This window comes from Symphodus melops (assembly GCF_947650265.1).
Source record: "Symphodus melops genome assembly, chromosome: 14".
NCBI lineage: Eukaryota > Metazoa > Chordata > Actinopteri > Labriformes > Labridae > Symphodus > Symphodus melops.
This window is the reverse complement of record NC_136704.1, coordinates 12060774-12085722: the sequence shown is the minus strand read 5'-3', so window position 1 is coordinate 12085722 and position 24949 is coordinate 12060774. Positions and strand designations below refer to the sequence as shown.

The window sequence follows — 24949 nt, the reverse complement described above, 5'->3', positions numbered from 1 at the left end:
TGGATGCAAAGGTCTCTCTCTCCCTGTGTATTGCCCTCTGTTTTGCTGCCAGTCTTGCAGCCCACAACAACCCCCCCCCCTCCCCTTTATCTCCTCCACAGTTTTACCATTCTCCCCTCTCTCTGTCTCCCTCTCTTACTTCCACCCTTCCACTCCCTGTGTGCCTGCATGCCATCATTACTCCTCCTGCTTTGATCCATCTCTAAGGGCCGGATTGCAGACTGGAGCATATGCAGAGAGGAGATATAGATGCAAGAGGGTGTGTGTGTGTGTGTGTGTGTGTGTGTGTGTTAGACAGTGTCTCTGTGTCTGCAAAGACCAACAGATTAGAGGGAGAGGTGAGAAGAAAGTGGGATTACTGCAAAGAGGAGGAGGACAAGAATGAAATGGGCAAAGGAGAAGATGAACAGAAAAGAAACAGGGGAGGCAAGGGCTGCTGGGAGGGGAGGAGCAGTAAAGAAGATGGGAGTCATTTCAAATCATTTCCCATTTATCACACCTCCAACACCCCGACACAGACATACACACATTTGTACTGCACGATGATCTCAAAAATCCTTATTTTCAATGTCGCTGGCCAAAGTCAAATCCTCATCCTTCACTTCCTGCTCAGTGCATTACCATCCCTCAATCCTTAATTCTTTTTGCATCCTTGCCTTTTCTCTTTATCTCTCCCTCTGTTTATCTCACCCCTTCTCTTTCTGTCTCCTCTTTCTCTCACACATACACACACTGTATTCTCTCCCTCACTCTCTCTTAGCTGGGTCCTTGAAGACTTCTCTAAGCTGGGAGGAAGGAAAAGTACTTTTCTGCCTCATCAGCTTGGTAAGCCTGGTGTGGAGAAAGCACAGCTGAAGGCTTCTCTACTACTGATGCTAACAGCTAATGCTAATGTGCCCTTTGCTAAGCGTGAAGGCCAATGGGCTCAAGCTAAAGGCTAACGATAATCATACTTTACAGCATGAGAGCCGGTGGGTGGCGGGCACTGTTGCTAAAAGCTATGTAGCCTTGATGTAGAGACTGATTGACCGGTAAATATTACTTCTACAGGCTAATGTTTAAATTACATCTCATTCCAATCCATGTGTGTCCTGCACCTTCTAGTTGCATGCCTCAGATACATGTGCCGATATCTCCATCGTCCTCTGGCTGTATCTTTACATCTTTTGGTGGACTAACTTCATTTTTGACATGGGGTTGTGTCAACCTACTGTCTTTAAGGTAAATTTAGTACAAGAATTTATAATTGACTCAGAAAACCTGAGATCTGCTTATATTCTGTGACATAGAGAACTGTGTCCTGTTTTGGCAATCACTGAAACACAAAGGAATAGTTTGGCAATATATGTCGATTTACAGAGTTGGGTGAGAATGCGACCGTTCTCTTTTCTGTACAGAACATTTATCTTTGCATCAAGGCCTGATTCCAGAAAAAAAAACAGCAAGCCTGGCTCAATCATAAGAAAAAGAAAATCATCTGCCCTGATGAAAGCCTACTGTAAATGGCTGAAACATGTCGGCATGTTTTTATGAATCTTTAACCGCATGAATTAAAGGCTTTTTTATACATCTGAATACCTCAGACTTTTTCAAAAGCTTCGAAGTTGGCTCTCCGAACTGAAGACCACCAGAACGACGAATTACCAGAATATTTTTCAACACCCATACAGCACTCCATGCATCTGCTTTTTAAAAAAAAATCTGTTTCATGGTGACAACAGACAACATTCAACACTACAATGTATAATACTGTATAAAAAACAGAGGTTTTGATGGGGACTTTTTTTTTAACCTTTTGAAATAATCGGACAAGCTGTTCTCCTTACTTACCTTCACTTATTATCCTACTCTCAGCTGATTGAATTTTAATGGCAGTTTTAATATAAACACATGCGATTGTTGACAATACCTCTCATCAAGAGGAAATTAGCTTATTCCACCCCACCAATATATATATATATATATATTATATTTGACCGTAATATATTTATTAAATGCTGAAAGTCATTTTTGGAAGTCATACTCCAAAAATCTGTACATTATAACATTATCTTAATCTAAACGAATCGTGTTTGTGTTTCATTTAGTATTACCTGTATAAGAACAATATTTAAACACTAAAGCATCCAGCTAATTGGTCGTGAGAAAACTGCCACAGATTGGCTTTATTGAAGTCGCCACAATTTCTCATTATTTTGGGGGGTGATGACAGTTCAATATGTCTCCGTTACTTTAAAACTAGCTTTTGCACCTGATCTTTACGAGACCCCAGTGATCTTACTGAGCCAGATGTCTTGTCATGTGAGATAAAGCAAGCCTAAATTTAGATCCAAATAAGACTTTCTGAAAAAAAAAATGTCCTAAAATGGTTTTAAACTGAAATGGGTTGTTTATAGAAATGTGAAATAAAATAAACACACACGCATTCTCCACACACATTTCTCAATACTTTAGGTGTCATATGATCCAATTGTGTAAATATAACCAGTGCAGCCAGTACAGTTGCACAGGGGCCCGTCAGGACACGGACTCCCCCCATCTGACTTCATGATTGCCAATTAAACCGGTTGTCAGACATACATTTGTGGCCATAGAAGCACATGATAACAAATTGGTGCCATTCACTATATATTGTCTTGAAAAGGCAGACTGATCTCCATCATCAACTAGCTGCAACCAAAATATGAGAGCACAGTGCACTTCTCTGAGCCAACCGAGCAATTCAAAATACTTTTTAAATACAAAAGTGAAAGTCATAAACAACAGGAGAGAAAGGAACAGGAGGAGAGGTTAGCAAAGCTCCCTAATTTAGACTCTTTTGGTTTCACAAACAGTCTCCAGTCCACAGTTGACCTCCTGCCCAACTGCTGCAGTTCTGCCCGTGCATAAACAGCCATGCAACAGGTATATAGATGCATGTTTTAGCCCTAAATAATCACAAGGGTATATATACATTTCAAGACCAGTTATATATATATTGTAGCTAAATATATAGCCAAATTGTATGTGTGTGTGTGTGTGTGTGTGTGTGGGCATGCCTGTCAAACAGCTTGCACAGGGGCACGTCTTGACCTTATGCCACTGATATGATCCTTACCTGAGCGGTTATTTGGTGACGTCCTGACAGGGGAGACAGAGGGAGTTCGTGAAGAGGAGTAGGGCCTCTGTCTGTCTCTTTCTATTGTTGAGGCGGAGCCCACAAAGTGATACTGGGAGTAACCATCCTTTGAAAGAAACACAAAGAGGGACGTGGTTATACCAAGGAATAAGTCTATGTTAAAAACACAAAATTACATTTTTTCTTCTTCTTTTCCCCACAGTCTCTAAAACATTTTTAAAAAAAAGAAGTGTCCGTCACACAGGTTCTTTAATTATACAGCAACCACAATATCATTTTTATACTTAAAAATCTTAATAGCCAAATATGTAAAGAGGTTAGATGTTAAACATGTTACATCAGGAACGTCTACTTTTGGTTTGCTCAAGTTAAGTCAGTCATCAATTCAGTAATTGAGCTGCACATATTAGCAGCTTCCAATAAATGAAGACAGAAAAAAAACCCTACAATGAGTCACAGATGTAGCAGCAAGAATTGTCACTTTAACATTTTAAACAGAATTGATCCATGCTTGTTTGTTCCACAAAGATTCTAATGAGGTTTATTCATAATAGAGTCCATGTTCCATTGTTGTAGCACAGCGCTTTCAGCACAACTTGTAGTTCAATAGTCTAAGAAGACAGACATGTTGAAGAAAAAGAAAGACAATTTCTTAAATTTGAAATGATGAACACCATTTTCAATGGCAACAAAGAACCAATTGTCAGTGCAACAGTGCAAATGATCACACTGACTACAAAGTATTCAATTGACAAAAGTGTGTCCATGGTCCTGTGTAGCTAAAAGCAATGGTGTTTTACACTTTGAGCATTTCTTTAAGAGATTTTTAACATTGGACTGCTTGAGTTTCAGAGCTGTGATAGTCGAGTTAAAATGTATTATTTGGTAACTAACTGGCTGACTGCCTCTAAGCAACCACACATGCATGTGCCCACGGCTGTCCAAACACAACAAATGGACAGACTTACTTCAAGATAGAGCTTAGTTAATATCCCAGAGTCCTTCTTCGGAAAAATGAATACAACCAGCAACTCACAAGCATAATTACTGCCAAGCCAATGACTTTGAATCTGTATTAGTTTAGCAGTGATTGGAGCAAAGCCCTTTTTCATAAAAATGGATTATGAGAGTCAACAACAATCACAGAGCTGGAACCAAATTCAATTTAGCATTAGGATAATTAGGTACCTCTGAAAGTAAAGCACAAACAGACGATAAAAGATGATGGAGACATGTTCCATCATAGCGGTGCTGTCTGCCGAGGGGAACTGGATGGACTGCGGTGACTGTGAGAGGATGGAAGGCAGGAATCACTTCAGTGCAGTTAGGATGGACCGAGGGGAGAAGAAAAAGAGAAGCGAAGGATGGAGGAGATGAGGCAGAAAGAAAGTGAGGACAGAGCAGAAGCTGAGAAGAGACAAAAGATGACAGAAAGAAATGAGAGAAAGGAGGAGGAGGAGGAGAGTAATGACAGGAGAGTAAAGATAGCAAGAGGAGGAGAGAGGAAATGAGGGAGAGGAGTGCAGATGAAGAGGAAGAGTGAGAGAAGTAGGCTGGAGTAGTTTCACGCCGTCCCTGACTCCTATTTCCCAGCACATCACCGAGGACTAATAGAAAGCTGGATCCTCTGCCACACAGCAGTTCAAAGGTAACTCACTTCCCTCCCTCCCTCCTCTCCACCTCACCTATTTATCCACCACTTTCTCCCTCTTTTCACACATCTTGTTTCACATTCTCGTTCTCATTTTCCTCCCCAACACCTCTCATTACAAAGCTTGTAACCTCCTTATGGCAGACTGATGCCACTGTGCAATTGAACACTGTCAGACTGTCACGCTGATCAAATGAACACAGTGACTGAATATTTGATGGGGGATGTATTTTGCAGAATAGTGTATGCAGGCTGCTGTCTATAATGTGGCTCCCAGGGGTCCTTATTGGTGAACCCTCAGCAAAATGAAAGAAAGTCAAACTTATGAGCATCAGTGGTCCAGTCATAGAATACATCGTCCCACAATTGAAGGGGTTGGTAGTTTGGTCCCCAGCTCCATCAGTCTACATGTTTGAGTGTTTCTGGGCAAGCACTGAACTCCTGTAAGCCAATTATAAAAATTGAATTCACATGAATGATCATAATATATTCCTGCATCATCATACCATACCAAGACACAACATCAACATTATAAAAGCCCACCCTCAGGCCTGTGACTTCCTTTCCATCCATAAAAAAGTCAGGGGCCCTATGCAAAAGTTAACTGGGGGCCCCTCCAACCAGCGTTCAAACGCATTTGCTTCACTTTTGGAGAGCTGTCATGTCATCCATCTTTTTATACAGGCTATACTAACAATAATAATGGTAAAAACATAAAAGGCACCTTTCAAAACACTTAAGGTCACCTTCCAAAGCAAGGTCACTTAAGGTCAAAGCAAACTCAAGGTCACCTTACAAAAGCAGATTTTGTAAGTAGTTTAAAAGAATCAACATTTTATATTAAATCAAACAAAAGAGCAGCTCATTTTTTTGCATCATTTCTGAAATAATCCAAAGATTTGATGTTTTTTCCGTATCTTGTACTGTGTAGCTTTGTCTCTGGACCTTTACACATTTGTCCCATCTACACCATGTAGAGTGTCTGTTCTCGAGGTTCAAGGTTGTCTTTATTATTATTAGTATTGCAGTCAGCAGTAAAATACACACAATCCACAATCAGCATACAACATAGAGACAATAATTAATTTAATTTAAAGTTGATTTAATGTAGACATAAAAATGACATTGGACAGACCAGATGCAATGACTTGAGTGTTTTAGCACATGTGCTAAACACTTTTTCGCACACAATTGGACAATCTGATTAACACCTATTCTTCTAATCTTACTTGTTTTATTCTCTTTCCCGTCTCCTCTTTCTCTCTTACACTCACTTTCTTACTCCTTTGGGCCCTACAGCAAAAGTGAGATGAAAAAAAAAAAGAGTTGCTAGGCAACCATTCTGTCTGTTAGTCTACCCATCACTTGATGGTTAGTTGAAGGTCGTGGAACTGCGAGGTAAAAAGCGATTACTGCACCAACAAATCAGGTGTATGAGAGTGTGTGTGTGTGTGTGTGTGTGTGTGTGTGTGTGTGTGTGTGTGTGTGTGTGTCTGGCGGCACTCATGCCAGGCAGCAATAATTGCAAAAATTGTAAAAGGTTACACATAATGGGGTGGTGGGTCCACTCTGGGTCTGTGAGACCACTGAACACTTTTTCAGTCCCTTAATCCTGTACTCTATTTCACTCATTTCACACTCAGATTATTAGATTAACAGTTGTGAGCGCTTCACGTAACCCTGATCCATCTATCCTCAAAGAAATAATGAGAGTCTGACCTTTACATTCTTCATTGTTGCTTGCTTTCGGTTGTGCTTATTTAGGATTAGATGTGAATTGTAAGCAGCTCAGGCTGTATGGGTGTGCTGCAACACCACCTCTGTCTTCTCAAAATAGTGTGTTAGCCTACACTGAGACAAGCTATCACAACACACTCCTCCCTGCCTCCCTCTCTGACACAGGTGAACATCAGAGGGAAAGCAGGCAAGACACAGAGGCAGCTTCTGAGGCCTGAGGTTGGTTTGATGTCGACTTAAGTATTTCAAACACTCATCTGTTTCTGTCATTTCTTGTTAAGACAGTTTTGCTGTGGATGATGGTTTAATTTTAGCTACCTCTACACCAAAGGAGTTCTCATCAATTACAAGACAGACAGACAGAAAGTCTCAACAGTAATTTGAAACTGTACACAAAAAATACTGAGAAAAATACTTTAAAATCAGATGGTCATACTTGGAAATAAAAAATAAACATTCATTATGTTAAACTTTTCTCACTTGCCATATTCACTATATAAACATGGACATACTGAAGATCCAGCAAAGGACTGCGTGATGCAATGTATGACCTCACACATACAAATCACACACATTTCTCACTTAGTCATGTTCCACAAACACACCCACACACTGAATTACACATCCTTGCAACATATTGTAAATCTGTCACATGTGTGACAAACAGAACATCTCTCTGACCCTGAACCCCATCTGTCATTTGTATGTGGACCTGTTAAAGTGATTTGTGTTTGTGATATGAGTATGTACGTACGTACGTGTGTGTGTGTGTGTGTGTGTGTGTGTGATAGTGAGAGAGAGAGAGAGAGAGATAGTGAGAGAGAGAGAGAGAGAGAGAGAGAGAGAGACACTCTGATTAAGCACCAGAGCTCGATCATTTGTCAAGAAATGAGGCACAGCAGCCTGGGAGAAATTACAGACTGAACAGTGATATGACAAAGTGTAATGGAGTGAATATACAGTCTGAAATCCAGTGTTAAGTGTATGTATTCATGAGAGAGAGAGAGAGAGAGAGAGAGAGAGAGAGAAAGAGAGAGAGAATATTCTTGTTTGAGACAGAACATGTAATCCTTCTGGTCTTATTAAAAATAGGTTTATTTGCAAAGTGACCATGTTCAAAGTCCTTGTTTTCTACAGAAATCCCTTGTTGCGCTGTTCTGCAGATTAGTTTACTTAAAAAAAATGACCTGTGGCTTTCCTCTCAGGAAATGCTGATGAAACGCTGCACTTACAGGCACACACAAACACACAGCGAATAAGGACACATCTCCTGTCAAATAATCCAAATAAACTCGGGTAAAGTAGAGTTTTACTGCACTCTGGAGACTATTATACATGATTTATCCTAAAGTCAGTGCTTGTATTGCTACAAACTCTGGTTTATTAATGACTGCTGCACCACTGATCTTCTGAGTCATCTCAGACACTATTTACATACAGAGTAACTGTTTGTTTATAGGCCCTTAAACTTTTGCATTTAGTGTGTTGAAGAACTGCTGGGCAGCCCAACCCCCCAATTTGTTGCAGCTCCCCCCTTCCTTGCCTCTCTTCATGCTCCCACGGCACTGCCGGAGGAAGTGATTAATGCTTACTGCAGTTTGACAAAAAACACATTTTCAAAGATATTTTCACACGCATACACTTGCACATAAACAAACCTACATACACAAGTACCCACACCTATAACTTCCACACAGTCTGAAAGTGTGTTACGGAAATGCTCTCATTACTTCAAAACTTCAAAGCAAACAACTCTTTGCCAACATAGCTCAAATTGACTCATTATTGACCCTACGCTTTTCACCTCCTTCCAAAGCTACACACACAAACACACACAACTTAGGCATGCTTATTTTCAAACTGCAAAAATGTTGAGAACTCACTTCACTTTCCTTCCTCACTTCACTCCTCTTTTGCTGCTCACTCTTTCTTTCCCTTTTGCTTTTGCTCACAAACATTCTGCAGAGACACCCAGCTCAACTTTTAGTCCAAATTGTATGCTAATCCATGTTTGGATTGGAGGCTAACAGGATTTTTTGCTGCACCTAACACCCATGACCTAATACGTAAAGCAGGGATACCAGCAGTAAAGTCATTTATTTGCAGCTCTGGACTTGGGCGATAAAGTCAAGTGTGGATCAGCTAATGCAACAATTTTCACAGTTTTAGAATTAGGCTGGTTTGTCACTAACAAGACTGCGTTCATACAATTTATGAAGTGAATAGTCAGGTACGGTGCCCATCAGCATCTAAAGATTCATTTTGAGTAATTGTTCAGGGCAAAATGCAGCAGCTCTAACTACACATTTGGATCGTGTAAAATTTGAGTTTTAATTGAAATTGTTTGTGCTGCATTTTCAAAAGCTGTCCTTGATGACAGCAACATTTTAGCTGAATAACAAGAATGTGGTCATTCAAAGGATGTAATGAAGTACGGCTAAATGAGTCTGGATGAAACTGGCATCTGAAGACAGAACGGACTGCAAGGGATATCTTCAATTTACAGATGATGGATGAGGTTTTTTGCCGTTATGGAGTGAAACATGTCTTGTCTTCCTGCTACTTTCTCTTTTTCCCACTGAGTTGATGTTTACATCGAATTGGATCAAATGAGACAGATGCAAAACTCATTTTGTTGTTCCATCAATCATAAGTAAGTGTTTTCCTTCTCTGATGTCTTTCTTTATTAAATCAAAGTTGCTTCAGGCAAAGATGGGTGGGGTGTAAGTTAAACAAACAAACAAATTATCCCAAAAATAAAGCTACTTCAGGTCCGGCTGCTGTGGAAAGCCAATGTCCTTCATGTCTGGATCACTGGAGTGTTATTATGCCATCCAGTCAAGTGTAATGCTATCCAGTGGCAATGATTAAAGAAGTGTGAAGCAGATGAGGCTCCAAGGGGCCACATGGGGATACTGTTCAGTTTAATACTGGGTATGAGAGGATGACGAATGAAGAGAGGGAAGTCGTCAGGGTGAGGCGAGCACACTCTGATGCCACAGGGCAGCCTGTCCTGAAGTGACTGTGACAGTCTCGAACTTGGACATGAGCCCATCCAAAATATTTATCATGTGAGAAAGTCAGAGAGTTCTAACTAATTCTGAGTTGAATACTTTTTTTTGTTTTTTCTCCAAACACAGTTCAACAATATGTCATTTAAAAGACATTTCTAAGTATGTTCGACAAGGACGACTAGCTTTCAAAAAAGATTTTCTGAAGTTGGAAAACTGCTTGGAGAACTGAAGTTGAAGACCTTGAAACTCGTGGTATTTTGCTGTACTGTAACTGTAGAACTGGTTAAAAATCAGCTTTGCCTTTAGACCAGTGTCATCTTCGCCACAATGGTTCACACACACAAATTACTGCTTAATACTGAACTAAGCTGTATGCCAATCTCGCAATCCATTTTACTCTCACTCATGAACAACACCCAAAGATACTTGAACTCCTTCACTTGAGGCAAAGACTAACTCCCCACCTGGATGAAGAAATCAACTGTTTTCCAACATAGAGCCCTCATCGAATCCACTTTGCACTTGGCTGCAAACATCCCAAATGCCTGATGGAGGTCCCAGCCCCAAAAAAGCCAACAGAACAACATCATCAGCAAGGAAGGTACCAAAAGCGGAGACTCGCCATTCACCGGGTGCGCCTTGAGATCCTTTCAATAAATGTGTAATACCGAGACAATTGGAGCACACCCTTTAAAAATGGTAACCACCGACCTCAGCCTGCCACTCCACAGACACTAGACAGTCCAGACCTTCAAACGACAGCACAGAGGCACGTCAGCCAAGAAACCCTAAAGAATGTCCAGAGCCTTCAGCATCTCAATGCATTTCTCAAAGTACTCTTTCATCCGTATCCTGTGTCTTGGACAGCAGTCTTCCACCCTTTCTGAGAACAGCGTTAGCCCATCCTTGCATTCCCCACTTGAGTCATCTGAAAGTTTGCCAGAAATCAAAGTCCTTCTCCATACCCTCCCACATCCTGGTTTTGCTTTCCACAACTACAGAAGCACACAGACCCCAACTAAGACACTCGATACCTGGCTGATGATGTCCATTGCTGTGTTTGTGTAGGTCATTCCAGATGTGTTTGTTCACCACCTTATTTGCCTCTATGAAGGTTTATTCTCTGATGGGCCCACTGCCCAACATAAATGTAGTTTTGCTTATGTAAATTATGTAATCTGAATTTTTTTTTTAATAAAAAACAACAGGAGATAGTAAACTAAAACTGATCATTAACAGTACTGCAATAGTGTCATTGGTAGCAGGCCTTGCATTGTATTGCAGTAGACTACATCAATGTATATACAATTGTCCAGATCAAATACATTTTTCTCTCCACACGGGGAGATGAAGACACACAATCAAAGCCAAGGACTCCTATCCAGAATGTGTTGTTCAATATAGCTCAACACCTCATGGAAACTTGCCAATCACACTTCCAAAGTTTTAGTGCTGAATGGCAGATGACCTTGGTGGCAAAATCACTCAACAACACTCATTAATGACAAGCAAAAGGTAACAGAACATCTGTCAGTACTTTTCATCAAGTTTTTTTTTATTTTTTTTTATGCAGAGACAGACAACAAAAGAGCTAAAGGACGTGAAAGTGGATTTCATCAGCCTTAGTTTGAGTGTGGGAGAGAAAGACAGAGATAAAAGAGAGTCTCTGAGTCAGTGCAGAGCACAAACTAATCATCATTTTTCAAGACCTCATGTTTTCAGACTTGCTGCTTGTTTGCACCATTCTTAGTGAGCTACAATCTACCTTTTAATAACGCACTGAAGCCTGATAGCCAGCAACCTTAACATCATACAGACTTTATGATGTGCTAAATAACCATCAGCATGTTCACTTTAGTTTGTGTGTGAGAGAGAGTGTGTGTGTGTGTGTGTGTGTGTGTGTGTGTGTGTGTGTGTAATGAAGGAAAGAAAACAACAGCTAGAGACTAACACAAAGTTATCGATCCTCCAGCCTCTGTAAACACTGTTGCTCAGTTGTGATGGTGCCCAGCAGAAAACTATTAGTCTTTAGTTTGGAGGAGGCTATGGCTGACCTCAAGGCAAAGCAAACACACAAAACACACACAGTGGGGCACTTATACAGCAAAGGACTCAACCTAAAGCAATGCAATACCGAAAGAACTGCTAGTGTACCACGGGAGCTGCACGTATGCCACAATGTCTTTGTTATGCCTGTTTTTTTTTTTCTCCACTCTTTAGCAGCAACTTACTTTGGATATCAAGGTATTTCTCCCCTCCCTGCATGATATTGACAGAGCTTTTTCCATTACACTGGATAATTATAATGATTACCGCTGACGCTCAGAAAAAAAGACATCATTCAAAAGGTGATGACAGGAGGAAGAAATTTAAGAGAGGTAAGCAGAAAATCCTTACAACAGTAATGGTAGATGATCGACTTACCTGTCAAAAGTAAATATATAGTTTACACATTGCTTTCTTTGAACAGAATCAAGCTACGTTGGTCACAGAAACAAGACGAAAACAAGGTTAATCTGGACAACTATAAGCTGATGATTTTGCCTTAAATTGTTGTTTTTTTTCTCCAACATAGCATCCAAATGTTACCTTCTGTCAGCGATCTGAAACTCCGGAAACACAGCAACATCACATCTTTCTCAACAGTTTTGTCTGTCGACATGACTCTGGATTCACTTCTCCTTCCTTTCATCACATAAAAAAGAATGAATCAGCCCCCTTTAACTTAGCCACTGCTTATTTAAAATAGTCGCATATCCTTTCTTCATATTACATTTATATCCCCCTGCAGGAATGAGATGTGACCTGCTGAACCTATGAGCAAGATTTCAAAGTAATTCATCACACAAAAAAAAAAGGCAACGGAAGTCTCACTATTTCAGATGATTTCTTTTCAGCGGCTTTTTGTCAAAATGACTAGCTTCCATCATCATCATAAAGTTCATCCTCACATAGTTGACAGTCAATCTATAGTAACAGCTACAGCCAGCCAATCGGATATGAAGCTCTTATTGGGCAAAGCTTCAACCAAAACTCTATAATGATCCTCACAGGTGTAGCCAGTAATAATGAAAATACAAAAGTCCCAAATCAGAAGGAGAGAGAGAGAGAGAGAGAGAGAGAGAGAGAGAGAGAGAGAGAGAGAGAGAGAGAGAGACAGAGAGACAGAGAGAGAGAGAGAGAGAGAGAGAAAGACAGAGAGAGAGAGAGAGAGAGAGACAGAGAGAGAGAGAGAGAGAGAGAGAGAGAGAGAGAGAAAGACATATTAAAACACATCTGTAAGATGAATTGAGTTCAGGTTTTTCTCTGTATCCTACCTTTTTGTAGAGGGAGCGCAGGTCTCTGTACTGCCACATACTGCTGAGGACCTGAGAGGCTGCCTTTACCACCTTTGCTGAGTGTCTGGAGAGAGATAAGGAGCGAGAGTTATTTCCCCGGGTCCCTATTCATTTGGGTAATGTTGCTATGTTATTCTGTCCCTTGTCTTAACCAGCTGCACCGGATGTGTGCAGGCCAGTGGCACTCGCGACAGCTTTAAGAGTTAGAGGGCCATTGCTCTTTTCAGCAGAGAATCATTTTCCTTGCACAAAACTGATAGTTTCTAGATGAGTTTAAAATGGCCCTCTCTGCCTTGCTAATGGTCCCTTCCCTGCCACTTCACTGAAAAATGACTCCAGTAGGAGTCAGTTTGTAAGCTCTGCCCTTCTAACAGCTATGGAGGGAGGGAGGCAAAAGTGATGCTGATTTTCCATTTGTCCACCAACGTGAACAAAATCACCCTGTAAACTGGGTTTTTTTCACAGTAATACAACAGAAAGTGTTTCAAAGTTCGAAATATTGCTTATCAAGTTTGTTATCTAGTGATCTCTATAAATAGATAACTGCACATGAATAGAACCTATATGGAGTGGACACAAACTTTTTTTTAATGTCAGAAGCTTTATGGTTTCTTTGTGATCTGATTTACATTGACCAATCTTTATTGACGGGCATCACTTTAATCAAGAAAAGTGCATGGGATAATAATCTTCATTTCATCGAACTGAAGTTACAAATTCCATATATTGTACAGTTACAAACCAACCTCTTATTTCACTCTTCCCCTTTTCAAAGCTGTTTTTCTTATGCATCTCCGTAACATGATAAAGTTGAAAAGTTACAGACAACAGGCTCTAACAGACCTTAATGACTGCAAAACACAGTTCTTGAAAAATGTCTGAGTAGGTTGTATCTGTTTATCACGATAGGGTTTGGTCTTTGCACAAGTAATAAAACTGCTTTATACTCTATATATACATACATGTACAAATTGTACAAGGCACTGATATAGAGGCAAACACTGTTTGTGGTGTTGACTCTGTTGCTTCATCAGCCATCTTGGACATGCTGTAAACATTACACTTTGACTTTAGCAGCAACCTTTTCAGGTCATGTCTCACCGCTTGAGATCCCGGACTAAGCAATTCCCCAACCTGAGAAGTATTTAATTTTTTAAATGCTGCTTTAGGAGCACTTTTATTCTTAGTGTACCTATCCTGAGAAAATAAAGATATCTGTGCTCTTAGCAGTTAATTAAACACTCTTACAAAGGTTTCTCTCAGCACCTTATCTCTCTGTAATGGCAATCTTGAGCGCAGTTTCCCAAAAGGACTGATTCTTTCTCACTGACAATAAATGAATGTTTGATCTCTGCCTAATAACACTCTAATGTCATGGCAGCCCTGACCAGCTGGTTGCCATATCAGCGAGGTGAAACGCCCTGCTCGATCTTCCACAGCGATAGTAGTTATACTCTTGCTGCATCTTTGTTCTCCAGCTGTCTTTTATGGATTAAGAATCACATGTGTTTGTGCTCAAAGACCCTTTTCTTTGTTTCCGTATTTCACAGACTCTGTTCTCATGCCTGTCATCACCATCAGGAAAAACTCATGTTTCAAATGGGACTTTGTTGAAAATTCTTTACTCTTAATTAAAAACAATTCTAAACCCTAAATAGGAACGTTTCCCTTGTGTTTACGCTGGTCGTGCTCCTTGTCGTCGGTCTGAGTGGAGATAAATGCTACTCTCCTCTCACAAAAAAAAGCTAAGAACTACAATGCAAGACAGTATATATTGTTGGATGGAAACCATCGGTTGTATACTTCTTTTTACTATGCATTGTGGGATACAATGAGTCCACTTCATAGGGTACAATGATGTACACAGAATTGGGACACAACATCAATACATCAAAAATGATGTATTGTCTATCTGTTGAACTCTGTGAGTAGTGTGTGATTTCAGACACAGCCATGGCCTCAAAGCTACGGCCTACTCACTTGTCTCCTTTGCTGCGGGCGATGCCGATGAGTTTTTCTATCCCACCAGCATCACGCAGGGCTTTGGCGTTCTCCATGTTCTTGGTGATGACTTCGTGTAGTGCGCAGCAGATGGCAGTTATGGTATCATCTGACATGGCCTTGCTGGGAGGGCCTGTGGTCCCGGAGGTCCCACTGCTGGTGGCATTGTTGTTGCTGCTGCTGCTACTGCCTGGTAACCGATGGATCAAGTCTCTCATTGCATATTTACCTAAAAAAGTAACAAACATTGGTCAGTAGTTATTCTTTGACCATACTGTCATCTGTAGAGAATTTCTTGAAAACATCTCGAAAATTGTTTCGGAAAAATGCCTTTGCATGGGTATTATTTGAAAACCATGGTTATCATATAAAGAGGTTATTAGGAATTATTAGTAAAAGCCATTATAACATGAACTTAGTTAAATAGTTTGAAAAACTCTATTGGTTGAAGATTTCTTTCTTTTTATCTCAAAAGCACCGTAACTTGCCTCAGCTGTCATCAAGCGTTATACATTCATATTGATTCAGCAATGGTGACATTTTCTTGTCCCAGTCTGGGAATTCGTATTTCATTTCAGCATTCTGTAAGCACCCGCCCACACACACACACACACACACACACACACACACACACACACACACACACACACACACACACACACACACACACACACACACACACACACACACACACACACACACACACACACACACACACACACACACAAACACACACACAATTTGAATAAGGTCCATGATAGTTAAAATGCATATTCAAATGGCTGATTTCAAGCATAATTCTTCATCAGTGAAAATTGATGCTATTCAATGATTCAATGCTAATATACAGGCCCAATTTCACTAGAAAAATATAATTGATTGACTTGAGTTGCCACCTCTAGCTCACATGGTGGGAATAAGGTATCTTGCTGTTGTCTGACTGAAAATGGTTTATTTAGTCTCCAAACACAGATTGCTTTAGTTTATATGAGAGTAGTGTGCTGGTGTATATTTAGATGTCATCAAAATTTAGTGAAACATCTCGCTCTCTGGGATCAATCGTCATGTTATTTCCTGCAGTGTTTCTGGGTCAAATACACACAGAGGGGTTACCCATGAGAGTGAGATCACTGGATATGAGAACGAATAAGGAGAGGGGCCAATAAAGAAGAGATCATAGCAAATAGCTGTTGAGTGGAGAAATGGGAGAGGACTTGAAGAGATGAGAGGTGATTGTGCTGACGGAGGTGCAGCGTGGAGATTCATCAAACATGAGCGCCAGTCGAGTGATAAGAAATGCCTTGACCATCTTGAAAGCTGTCAATTACATTCGAATCATTTTGAGCTTCTGGGATAAAACCCACAGCTCATGTTCCGAGTATAATCAATTTAGATGCAGAGGGAATTATTGAATGTTGTAATGAATAATGAACCACGACTGAAATGTGGTTCATTTTTAATAAAATCCACACAACAGAGGTCCTAGGATGATTCCTCTTAGCCCGACGCTCTTTAAAAGGTGCGCTTACATCACAGCAATGCAACAGTCTAGCCATCCTGTCACATGCTGGATGTAACAAAGTATTCAATTTAAAGGAGAGGGAGTGCATGCTGGTTTTGCCAGATCATTTGGCTCAACTCACCAAGACGGCCCTTCATTTTACCATTTATTTTTATACAACAGTATACATAATTTTTCTATTTTGCATTTGCAGACCCTTGTAACTCTCTGAAACCACCCGATGATCAGTAGAAGAAGAGCTACTCTGCCTTTCTTCTTCCACCTAAACTGCTGGACAATTCTCATGTATCTGTGAAGGTTTGTTTGTGGATTCCTGCTCGATGTGACAGCTTAATTTTGCCAATTCTGCATTCAGCCCGTGCGTTTTTACAAACAAGCACACGTCGCGCGGAGCAACTGTGGGACGGAGATTATCATATCATTCGCCTTGTATTGCTTGACAAAAAAATGGCTCCCATCGTTCACTCTTCTAAACTGGCTCGTTGGTGACTGACGCATCACTATAAACAACACTGAAGAGCAGTTCGTTGTGACCGTCTCTGTTTGAATTATTTTACAAACAGATGTCCTCCACACGTCCTCTACAAAAGAGCTGCATCAGATAGAGTAGATACAAACACAGGGAGTGCTGCTGAAACTGTTTATATCTGCTGCTGCATTATCTTCAAGTGGAGCATTACACCCTCGCTAGCACTGGAAAACTCAAGCAGCCGAAATAAACTCCGAGTGATACATTGAATGCACTTTTGAAATTCAAAGGGAGTCTTTTCAGTTCAAAACTACTTATCTGACTGCCACTCTGATTTGATTTGTTCCTAAAAATCTTCTCTTCAAATTGTCATATTGTCTTTATTTATTCACTCTTTTCTAATGCAAAAATCCTCCACTACTTCACAATGCCACATTTTTTTTCCCATGCCAATCTATCACTGTGATATCCACGAAGCCATTTCAGGCTGGTGGTAAATCCAATGCTCATATTACCTCTAATAAGTCTAAGTGATCTGGGAAGGGCTGAGAACAGCAACGCAATACATAGAGCGAGGAAATCAGATAACACCATCAACCTTCATAAAGTGAGACACACACACACGCACGCACGCACGCACGCAGGCACACACACACACACACACACACACTAATACCCATACAACCAAACATTACTATTACACATTTATAAAGACATATACACACACACACACACACACACACACACACACCCACGCTGTATCTCTTTAAGGATTGAGTTGAGTTGATTGGCCAAGTGTTATCTCAAGCTAGCAGGCTGTACAGAGGTTAAGCAGTCATTGTCTTTAAGCTGTGAGGACAAAGTTAAGCAGCATCCTAAGAGGAACATTCATTATTTGACCAACTTAAATCATACAGACTAATTTCCTAACTGATTCAAGATGATGAAAGACTAATTCATTTACTTTCTTCGTGATTTAATGATCTAACTCATTTCTAAGTGAGGGAGTGAATTATTTACTGACTGACTAATTTAAGGTCTGATTGACAGATAATTTACCGAGTGAATGACTGGCAATTTATTGATTGAATGACTGGCTGATTGAGTGGCTAATTTATCAGCTGACTGGCTGATCTGGTAATAACAAAAGATGGCTGAAGTAGAGTTTGAATAAGACTTTAGGACTGTTAGAGGCATATCTCTGTGAGTGTGTTTGTCTCAGTGTTTTTTGCTTACAGGGAGATGCTCTGATAAACTGCTGTCAGCATTTCTTGAAAAATATGCTAGCATGCGTGTGTGCGCGTGCGTGTGTGTGTGTGTGTGTGTGTGTGATCAGGTGTGTGCATGCACATCCCTATCAGCCTCTGCAACGTCATCACTTTCGTCCCACGGGGGGAGAGTACAGAACTAAGAAGGTGATGTGGAAGGAGAAGAAGAGAGGTTGAAAGAGGATAAGGAAACGGCAATGTAGTCTGCCATGTTTGAGAGAGAGGAAGAGGAAGGCAGGGAATGTCAGAAGGAAAGAAAATGTGAGCAAAGGCAGAAAAAAAGTTTAGCCCACAAAGGGATATACGCTGAGAGGAATGCAATGTGAGACACCTTGATAGCAGACGAATCAAAGGGAGAAGGCCTCGTTATTTCCAATCCTTTTAATAACACAGCTTGTTAGAGGAAGACGCCGCTGCAAAACATGACTGAAAGCCTCAGAAACACACCACCTTTAAATTACCCGCAAACAAACAACACATGCACACAAATTCACATCTCACCTGCACGTTGCTCATTATCTGGATTTCTCCTTGTTTGCTTCAGTTTTTTCAGTTAATTTGTTTTGTTGGGGGATATTCGGTCTTAGTTGTTTGTTTTGACGTGAGATGTTTTTTAAGGAGACACTGTAGATTGTTTCGAATCTCAACTTCAACAAGGTCATTTTTTTTTTGCCACTTGGGGGGTTGTAGTTTTATCATGGAACAAATATTTATTCTATACCCAGAAATATATTGCGAGGACTTAACTAAATTCAAGCCGATCTCAGACACCACTTTAATCAAACAAAATCATGGCCACTTCCCCACATCCAGACACCATGATGAGAGTCTGCAAGAAGCTTATTGATGAATTACAGATTCTGGAAGGAGATTCTGTGACACGTGGACGATTTTATTTTGATAGAGCGAGAAAGTGCCCTTTTTAACGTCAACGCAAAATTCAACACATTTTAAAAAGGAAAATCTTTTAATGTGCTTATTACCCTGATGAAGATCTTTTTTTGTTAAAACGCTTCGTTTAAAACAACTTAAAATATATAAGAATGAGTACAGCAGTATAAAAACTATAACTGCTCAAACTATTGTCGAGTATTGCTTAGTGTGAGAACAAGGACCTTTGTGAAACTATGATTCCTGATTTGTCCTCGTGAGTGGGTGGTGACACTTTTGTACTTTAAAGCTCTACTATATGACAAAAGACTTCACCTCTAAATGCTGGAGCACAACCTCCTTCTGTCTTTGTTGCTGAGATGTGAGCTGCACCTGGAACATGTCCTCAAGGACAGAAACAAGCCCTGTGCTGATCACGGCACAGTCTAATAAACCTGTATTACAAGACTCCTCCAATATAGCCATCTTCACCTGGGAGGTACGGCTGGTAATATATTCCTGCGCTACATTCCCTTATGTGCAGCTAACTCCCGCTGAGCAGGGCGTGCTTCATCAGGGCCATAATGGCTGATTTGATTTAAAGAGATCCAATTACCCTCAACAATGGAGTGATTTGATTGTTTACTGACGGAGAAGGGAGAGTGTTATTGAAGCAAAATTGGAGGTAATTGTCTCAGGGAGATGTGGGGAAGATGAAGCAGCTTGATTGGTTGTGGCGTCGGACTGTCTGAGAATAAAGAATGGTTAATACACACTTATCAGTGACTGGGGTCCCTGGGCTGCTGTATGCTTACTCGTATTAAAATCTTCTGGCTGTGTTAGGTTTGAGCCAGAAGCCTCTTATTCCTTGTTCCTTGAGTGAATGTTACAATAAAGGTTTAGCACCTTAATAATAAGACAATTTAACAAGCAGCTGTAATATATTTTGAGCTGTAAAATAATGAGAATGTGATGACAGCAGACTGAAAGGATCAATCTTGAACTGTGAGACATTTAAGTAGCAAGGTGATTCGCTATCTGTGTGCATTTAATAATAATGAATAATGTGAAAAGTGTATACCTCAAATGACCATATTTGAAATAAACTGTATTCATGTTGTTTTTAAGTTGATCTGAACAGATGATGCACTAGAAAAAAATAAGCAATTTACATGGTATGCTTACAGGAGGCTATTGTTGAAAGTGAAATATTCAGTCACAAAACCAGAGGTTTCAGTGACCGTGTGCCTCAATGGATTTTCTTGTTATACATAACATCATCAACAGGGGGCACCAGATTCAAAGCAACAGGGACTTGAGTCCTCTTCAATGAGAATATTCCTTTATTAAAATCATGAAAGTGATGTGGTTATGGTGCTTGGATGGCAGCCGCTGCGAGTTCAAACTGAGAATGACTACACACCAGAATTAGATCAAAACATGCAACCCCCCCCCCCCCAAAAAAAAACAAAAACAAAAAAAAAACGTGGTTCAAATCTCAAATATCATTGTTATCACTCAGGGAGGAGGGAGAGGTGTTATGTTGACAACAGTTATACACATTTCCCCCGCACTATAATTCAAAACATAACAAATTACAGCTTTCAAATGAGTTCTGGATTATGTGCTCATTTGGAAAGCTGCCACAAAGATGTGAAAAATAACACTGAAACACACACACACACACACACACACACACACACACACACCCTGCAGCCCCCAGTTATCATCGTCCTCAAATCCTCATCAAGCTGCAATACATATGAACGACCTCAAGGCAAAGTCAGACTGAAATATATGGGGCATTTCTTTTAACTTCAAACTGTATGAATAAAACAGAATGCAGACAGACTCTGTAAATAGATGAAACACGGCAGGTTTAAAGAGGTCAGAAATGGAGGTAATTGAAAAACAGCATGTCATTACTTTCCCATTGTAAAATAGTCTGCCTCCCCGTCTTTAGGGCTTTTCCCAACGCTTATATCTCACCCTATGTTTGTGTCTTTGATGTCTGTGGATGACAGATTAAAGAGTACACTGTAAAGAAGAGAGAGACAGCCAGAGAGTAAGTGAGAGAGGGAGAGGAACCTGTGGCTTCATTAACAAATTCAGCTAACGTGAGGAGGATGCCTGGGCAGATAGAACATGTTTTTATGAGCTCAATTATGTTACCCATCTGAGTTCATCTACAATCTTAAATCGTAGAAGGACAGGAACAAAAAGGTGATCTTCACTTGACAGCTCTTTTATTCCCTTTCAGTATTTCTCTTTTACTCTCTGTTGTGCTCCCATTCTGGCATGATGGAGAAGAGGACAGAGAATGCCAAAAAGAACAAAATGTGCTGATAAAAGATGTGCCAGACCCCTAACACACAAGAGTTTCATCCCAAAAGGAGGACAAGAAATTTCATCAAGTCCCACTGCAACAGGGGGAGAGAAGTGTTTGTCAACTTAGTGCGAGTCAGTGGACATGGCCACTCTTTCTTTCAGACTCCTAACCATCCACAGTTGTTTAAACTCACATCCACAGTGCAGTCTGCTGGCATCAGGGACACAGAAGGTGTAAAAGATGGAGGAAAGGGTAAAACTCAGAATGGACACTGAAGTAAAAACATTTGTTGGAAAGTTGGATTAGCATGTCATTTTTGCCCCCAGTTTAGAGCTATCTATCAACGTTCTACAGTGTGTGAGTGTGTGTATGTGTGTGTGTGCGTGCGTGCGTGTAAGAAGACAACATGTTTTCATCAAAGAAACCACTGAGTTTTCCAAACCTTATTTACATCATTACCTGACCTCCAACAGACACACATTCTCCAATACACACATCCATACACACACACACATTTGCAATCATGCAATTAGTGACATCCCCGCGGCGCACTACTTCAGTTTCCTTGGTAACAATGCCTAGCACTGATGTCATAAACGAGAGACACAAAGAGTGAGAGAGTGCAAGAGAGAGAAGGTGAGGCGCTATGAGCTCATGTCTGAAATCAGGGAGAGAGGAGCAGCTGTGGCATATATGGATGAGAATACTGTAGAAGAAAGGTAGAGACTGAATGAGATGGAAAAAAGGTATAGTGGCGTGTTGTAGACAAGAGGGTGGGAGAAGAGTAGGAGCGGCTTAAGTGATCGAGGTGTGGTTTGACAAGAGAAGAAGACAAAGAAAGAGTGAAAAAGTCTTTGAGGATTTTATCTTGGGTTTTACAAAATCTGTACCTTTTAAGTTACTAACTAAAATTCTGCATCCATTAAGCAATGGGGGGAAAGTAAATCAGTTATGAAATTATGTTTTAATTTTATGTCCACTGAAGAGCTTCTGCACCTGGTGCACATGAGTACATCCTGAGCAAACTTGGGCAATCACCAAAACAAGCACTCTCTGATTCTCATGAAAGAGGTGTTCTTGAGCCACCTTAAAGGAAACCACAGAGAACTCTGATGTCTGATGTTGGGTTATTTCTGAAGTCCAAACGCAGGAAGGTAGCCAGCAAACTCAGTAATTTAAAAGCTGACAGGTTACATTTGATCTTCTGCCCAAACTGACTCAAGATGAAACATTTTCCGTGATTCATTATTAGTTATACGCTCGCCATAATTGAGAAAAATAACATATTCTTAAACTCAGAGAAGTGATTTCATCAATCATTTATTTGGGGATAATATAATCAAATGCATTAAAAAACACTGACCCTGATTTTTAAGCGTGTATAAATATAAATATATATATAGTCCATGTTTGGAATTTAAATTAAAGGATCGAGAGACTCAGTTGGATGAAGCACTTGGAGCCAGTTGATCATTAAATGAATGCAATAAATGTCTTGAATTCATACAGATTTCTACATTAATCACTATTTTATTAAACACTAACTTTGGTTTGGATTTGGCTGCAAACTACAGCATGTGTTTATGAAAATCTTTATCAAATAGCTGTTATATTTGAAAATATATACATACGTCTTCCTGGCATTTAAGAGCTCTTTCCAATTTACGTGTGTCAAATTACCATCTGTAAGTAAATGGGGAAAAATCGGGCTGACAGACGCTGTTGCAGTGAATGGGACTCATTCGTTGCTACACAGGCGTACAGTGTATTATGCAAATCGCAAACTATGAAAGAGGTTAAATCAAGAGAAAGACAAAAACATTGACGGATCAGAAGGATGATTTTCAGTGGCGTCAATAAGCCACTAAATCCCATCACAGAGGGATTGTAATTTAAGATCACATAGGGTTTGGTCTTAACTGTCATTGCTCTCGCTTCATTTTCTCTATCTAGTCTGAATCGGCCTCTCTCTGCTCTTTCTCACCATCAGACCTTAGCCCTGCGCCTCTAATGCTTGTCTTGCTTCCATCCAATCATACAGTGCTTCCGAGAGGATTTGACACTCTGAGGTTATTGTGTGCGAAAATGATTCTCATCTCCGCTCACTCTGCCGAGCTCTCATGCAAACCACTATTCCCCAACGGTGATGCTGCCAAACTCACCGGCACTAACAGCTTATGACACGCCATCGCATGAGACAAATCCTTCTTTTTTTTTTTTCCTTTTGAGGAAGAGGTGATTTACTCAAGATTTGCCAGTCAAAAACATAATATAATTAGTTAAAACTTTGATCTGACAAAGACATCAGAGCGTCCTTGTGAAATGGTTTTGTCGCTTTGGGTAAAGCTGTTGTTCTGCAGGAGTGCATGGTGTGAAGATAAAGGTGTTCAACTTGGAGGTTGGAGTCACTGTGATGAATAAAGCTCGAGAACATGGTCCAAATGGAGCCTGTCTCTTAGGGGTGCCTGGACTCCACTTCTTCTCTGTCGGCATGCATCAACTCACATCTTGCCAGTAGCAAAGACTCAACCCTGAGTGATCCCTCTCACTGTTCTTCTCTCTCCATTTGGCCCTGCATTACTGAGACTTCCTGTCTTACTGTGTGTCATTAATTCTGACTGACTGTTTTGAGAAGATTCACCATTTGTCTGTCACGACATATTGGAACAGAATCTGAATTGTGAGCTGATTTTGATGAGTTTCTGCAGATGTAATTCATCAGTGTTAACCGTGTGATGGTGTTCCCTTTTTAATGAGCTGATTGAATAAATAAATGTAAAACGTATTGAAAACATTAATTAATGCAAAAGGTCTGATAATAAAGCCATGACAAATAAAGATGAGATAAAGAAGTTTGCTGCTTTTGAGAGGACAGTTTGAACAGCGTTGTTTTCCTTCCTATCATTTATCTACAATAAGTGCTCAGTGGGGACACATTCTCCCTGCCTTCATGCATCTTTCTCACTGTTAAGGAACAATTTTTCCGAGGGCATCGCCGTGATTAAGCCAAACAAAGCAACCTTCTTTATGCTGGTGTCAGAAATACCAGCACCCTGTCAGTTGGAGAGAGGGAGGGCAGACGACCTGCGAACAAATGCTTTTTAAATATCCAAGCCAAACAGAGAACTTTGGGGTGAATTCACAATAGCAGGGATTATGGCAGCTAATAGCGCCATGAGTTGCACATCATTTGCTCCCTCTATCTGCTGTGTAATGATATTCAGGCTCAAACACAACCATGCAGTTTGCAGCTCCGAGCAATATGTTCCAGTTTTGCATCTGATTGTGGAGCTGTGCTGTCAGCATTTCTACATTCTGTTGCCTGAAGCTGTGCTCTCATCCTGACCAGGGGCACATCCACAGGTTTGCCACCCCTGACACGAATAGAAACAATTATTGTAGTTCAAAAGCAAACAATGGAGACAGAATGACTGTATTTCTGTTACAATGTTGACTCTCATATTTAGGAACCTTTTGCTAATGTTGGTGATATGAGCATTAAAAAGGACTTACCAGTCTTCCTGCCAATTAATGCTCAAATTACCTGAATAAGCTTTCAAACTATTGGTGCTGTGCTGATAGTCAATAACAAAACTTAGTTGTACACATAAAATGACAATCTTATCTAAAAC

The 24949-nt window shown here is 40.4% G+C and overlaps 1 protein-coding gene across 2 annotated transcripts in view; it reads right to left on the bottom strand.

The window, feature by feature from the left end:
- The window catches only part of ctnnd2a (catenin (cadherin-associated protein), delta 2a), a 244958-nt gene that overhangs the window by 6582 nt on the left and 213427 nt on the right, over positions 1-24949 (bottom strand). For both annotated transcript variants that reach the window (XM_079361441.1, XM_079361442.1), the window contains exons 20-22: positions 14839-15088; positions 12838-12922; positions 3098-3224 (exon numbers count right to left, since the gene is read on the bottom strand). In XM_079361441.1, the coding sequence (XP_079217567.1) occupies positions 3098-3224; positions 12838-12922; positions 14839-15088 (462 nt within the window). The remainder of the gene's footprint in view (positions 1-3097; positions 3225-12837; positions 12923-14838; positions 15089-24949) is intronic.